Source organism: Triticum aestivum, chromosome 7B, assembly GCF_018294505.1.
Source record: "Triticum aestivum cultivar Chinese Spring chromosome 7B, IWGSC CS RefSeq v2.1, whole genome shotgun sequence".
In the NCBI taxonomy this organism is placed as follows: domain Eukaryota; kingdom Viridiplantae; phylum Streptophyta; class Magnoliopsida; order Poales; family Poaceae; genus Triticum; species Triticum aestivum.
In genome coordinates, this window is record NC_057813.1 from 718,244,507 (window position 1) to 718,248,356 (window position 3,850).

Genomic DNA, 3,850 nt, shown 5'->3' on the forward strand with positions numbered 1-3,850 from the left:
GCGTTGTCGTAGGCTTTGCCACCTCCGTGGCCGGTTCTCCTGCCGGCCGACGCCGCTAAAGCCACAGGAGTCGCTGAGGGCACAGTATCCGACTCCAAATCCATGGAATCGCACGCTAGGGTCGAAGCGCTATCCATGCCGTCGGAGGCGGGGGACTGGGAACGACTGAAAGTTGTGAAAGATAGCGATACTATGAGAGAGGGGAGACGGCGGCGCGGGTGGGAAGAGCAGCGGAAGGGGAAAATGTCGTTTGTGCTTAGCCGTTTTCTGGATAGAGCGTGCTCCAAATAACCCCCACAGTGGAGTATGGATGCTCGCCGGCTGTATTTGGACTGCTCTCCAAAAAAGGGCCGAGGGTGGGATGCCGAGTCTGCTAGAGTGCCCATTTGAGCCAAAATTGTCATAATGACAGTTATTATGGCGATGCCAGAGCTGCTCTGCGGGTGAGATATCAAGGGCTGATGTTGCACCACCTGCAGAGGCTACTTGCAGATGTGCCGGTCCATTATGATTTAGTGCATTTGGGTTGGTAAGAGATGATGACTCGGGACAGAGAATCCCTGGAGAAAACATATAAAAGCAGGTGGGTGCGGTGCCGTGCGGTGCGGTGGGTACATCAATGCGTTTGTGGACTGTGAATTGTCACAGAGGGATCAACTACCACGGGTGAACAAGAAAGATAGCTCAGAGGAGCCTAGCATGGCCGCTGCTCGGTGCTCCTCGTTCCCTGCTCTCTGCGTGGTGGTAGTAGTAGTGGTACTCATCGGCGGCTGTGGCGCTGCGTCCGGCGCGGACGAAGAAGGGCTCATCCACCTTCACTTCTACTTCCATGAGGTCAACGCCGGCACGCCCAACGCCACCGTCCTCAACGTCGCCAGCCTGCACAAGTAATTAAGCATCTAGTAGCTCTGTATGCATCGGCCGGCGTATATCACAAATATATTCACGTGAATTGATTTGGCGCAGGAACTCGTCCACGTTCGGGGACCTGAACGTGTTCGACAACGCGCTGCGGGCGGGGCCGGACCCGGCGTCGCGGTTGGTCGGCAGAGCGCAGGGCCTGGCGCTCCACGCGTCGCTGGACGAGTCCGGCGGGCTCACGGCCATCACCTTCGCCTTCTCCGACTACGGCGCGTACAGCGGCAGCACGCTGGCGACGCTGGGCCACATCGGGGTGTCTGGCCCGGCGGAGCGGAGCATCGTCGGCGGCACGGGCAAGCTCCGGTTCGCGAGAGGGTACATGGTCAGCAGCCTCCTCAGCTCCACGAACACCTCCATCGTCGTCGTCTTTGACATGTACTTCACCCTGGGTCGCTGATTCGCACGCGCGCGGAGCGAGTGGAGTACAAGGTGTACATTTCGAAGCAAAGCTGTTGGGGAGTTGCTGTCATACAGTACATGTACCCAAGCAATCAATCCTGCAGGCCTGCTGATACGTTGCCAATAATCAATCTTTCTCTAATTAATACAGGTGGGTTTGTGCTGGATGCTGGAATCTTTTAAAAAATGTTATTATTACTTAAAAAATAATCCGAAACTATATGTCCAAATTCTTAAATTACAATTCCATGAACCTATCAGCTTCCCTTAGCCTGAAGAGTGACTCTTCGGCCTCGCTTGGCCTGAAGATATCCTTTTCAGACTTTGTTGGGCCGAAGACCCCTCTTCGGCCAAGAAGAGTCACGCTTCTTCCTTGTGGTGAAGGCTGAAAAGTGTCCTATATTGCTCATCAACCGCACCTTATACACCACAACTCCTTCCAGTCAAACCTTCGCGGCACTAGGACCACATCGACTAGTAGAATCCATTCAGATGAAGAACAACTTGAACCGTGCATTGCGGAGGACGAATTGTGCCTATCAATCTACACTGAGCACAACAAGCCTACATGGCCCTCGGTGAGAGATTTTTCATTTAATCACACACATGTACACATCTAGATGCTCCCAACATCCGAGACATTACCCTTCATCCTATTATAGTCACTGGCCGTGCACACGACGACCTTTGCCATCGGCTGACGTGAACTGGATGTTGCCAACATCCGACCTAATATGACTCCACCCATATTACAACTCTTCGATTTACAAACAACCTCTATCTCAAAACTTCTCGGAACTAGGGAAGCATCTTATAGATCGACGATCCACTTGCAAACTCAAACACCAAACCCAACATCACACGCTTTGTTTGATCCAACACGGGCACGCGCACCCCCTCCGCCCCCAAAACCCCAGTCCCTAATTTATTAAGCATAATGTTTTTTACTTTATAGCTTGGGCTCCAATCCCTAATTGAATCTCGGTAGAAAAGATCGAGAAATGGCCGGACGTGGCGCAACTTGCAATGGTATGGAAATCATTAAAATCTAACATGGATTCCTACCATGGGCCCACCTGCTTGCAGAATTTGGGGTCATTTGAAGGATGTCCAAAATATACCTCACTGAACGAGGAGTGTTCGAGTAGGGCAGAAAGCTCCATCTGGGAGCATGTTGTTTCTTGACATCCTTAAAATGGCCTAATTTTATGTCATGGCCTTGTATGATCAATTCAAGGTACCACATCAAGTTGTTTGGATTTTCCGCATTTTATGGAGTTTTTACGGTGAATAAAGCCCGATAAATGGCCGGACATGTTGCAACATGTAAACTGTATCAGAATTCGTTCAAACTTGACATGGATGCCAAACATGGGAATGCCCAACTTGTTCCAATAGTTGAGGTCGTTTATCCATAGTCCAAAAAACCACCAGTTGAGAGGAGTGTGCCAGACTAGGCCAAACGGGTCCATCTGTAAGCTTGTATTTTTTCCTAGTTTGAATGCTTGTGTTATTTGCAATTTCCGTGATTATAAATCAACATGAATGTTTTCTTATGTCCTTAACATTTCCATAAATTTGCCAACAATTGGAATTTCAAATTATGTATAAAATTTTGACAAACTTGAACACTTTTTCCAAAATTGTTAAAAAATTCCTAGCAATAGATGAAAATTATGAACACAAATTGCAAACAACATATTTTTTTTTATTAAATTTATCGAATTTTCTTGAAACAATTTTTTTTTAATTTGTGAACAAAAACAATTCAAAAACGGGAACAATTTTTGAAATTTCAAATTATTTGTAAAAATTGTAAAAAATATTTGAAAACTAGAATATTTTTGGGTAGTCAATCCAATATTACAATTTTCTAATCAGATTTCAAAAGAATAATAAAAAAATTTCAACAAGGAGAAAATGAATTAACGAAAAAATAAAGAAAAAGGAAAAAAGGAAAAAAAGGAAAAAGCTTAGGCCTTGGCCCTACTAGGTGACGGCATGGTTCCCATCGGGCTGGCCCAAGCATTCGCGGATTTCATGAAAGTTCATCGATTTTGAAGAAAATGTTCACGGATTTGAAAAGTCTGCAGATTTTAAAAATAAATTCACTAATGTTTTTAATGATTTTGAAAATAAAGTTCATGACTATGATATTGTTTATAGAATCTGAATATAAGTTCATCAAATTGAAAAAAAATCACCGGTTTTGACTAAAAGTTTGTAAAAGTTGAAAATAATTCGTGGATTTGAAAAACATCCGTGCATATGAAAAAAAGTTGAAGCATTCAGAAAACAGTTCATGGAGTTTTTCTTAAATAAAAAATTTAGGAAAATGTTCACCACTTTGAAAGGTTCAAGAGTTTAAGAAATAATCACGATTTTAAAATAAAATTCGTTAATTTTGAAAAAAAGGAAAGAGAAAACAAAAAAAAAATGAGAGAAAGAGGAATAAAAACAAAAGAAAAAACTGCCCAAAACAAAAACAGAAAAAAGAAAAAAAAACAATCAAGAATATTTAGCATTGATT

The 3,850-nt window shown here is 44.2% G+C and overlaps 1 protein-coding gene across 1 annotated transcript; it reads left to right on the forward strand.

Moving 5' to 3' along the window:
- Positions 1-564: 564 nt before the first annotated feature.
- On the forward strand, positions 565-1,487 carry LOC123159971 (pterocarpan synthase 1). Its single transcript, XM_044577779.1, has 2 exons — positions 565-887; positions 967-1,487. The coding sequence occupies exons 1-2, from the start codon at positions 700-702 to the stop codon at positions 1,316-1,318; spliced, it is 540 nt and encodes a 179-aa protein (XP_044433714.1). The 5' UTR covers positions 565-699; the 3' UTR covers positions 1,319-1,487.
- The last annotated feature ends 2,363 nt before the right edge of the window (positions 1,488-3,850 follow it).

Excerpts from the sequence above, each read along its gene's own strand:
- LOC123159971 (XM_044577779.1), top strand. The coding sequence starts at position 700 with ATGGCCGCTGCTCGGTGCTCCTCGTTCCCTGCTCTCTGCGTGGTGGTA. Across the intron at positions 888-966 it reads AACGTCGCCAGCCTGCACAA|GAACTCGTCCACGTTCGGGG; the intron begins GTAATTAAGCAT and ends GATTTGGCGCAG.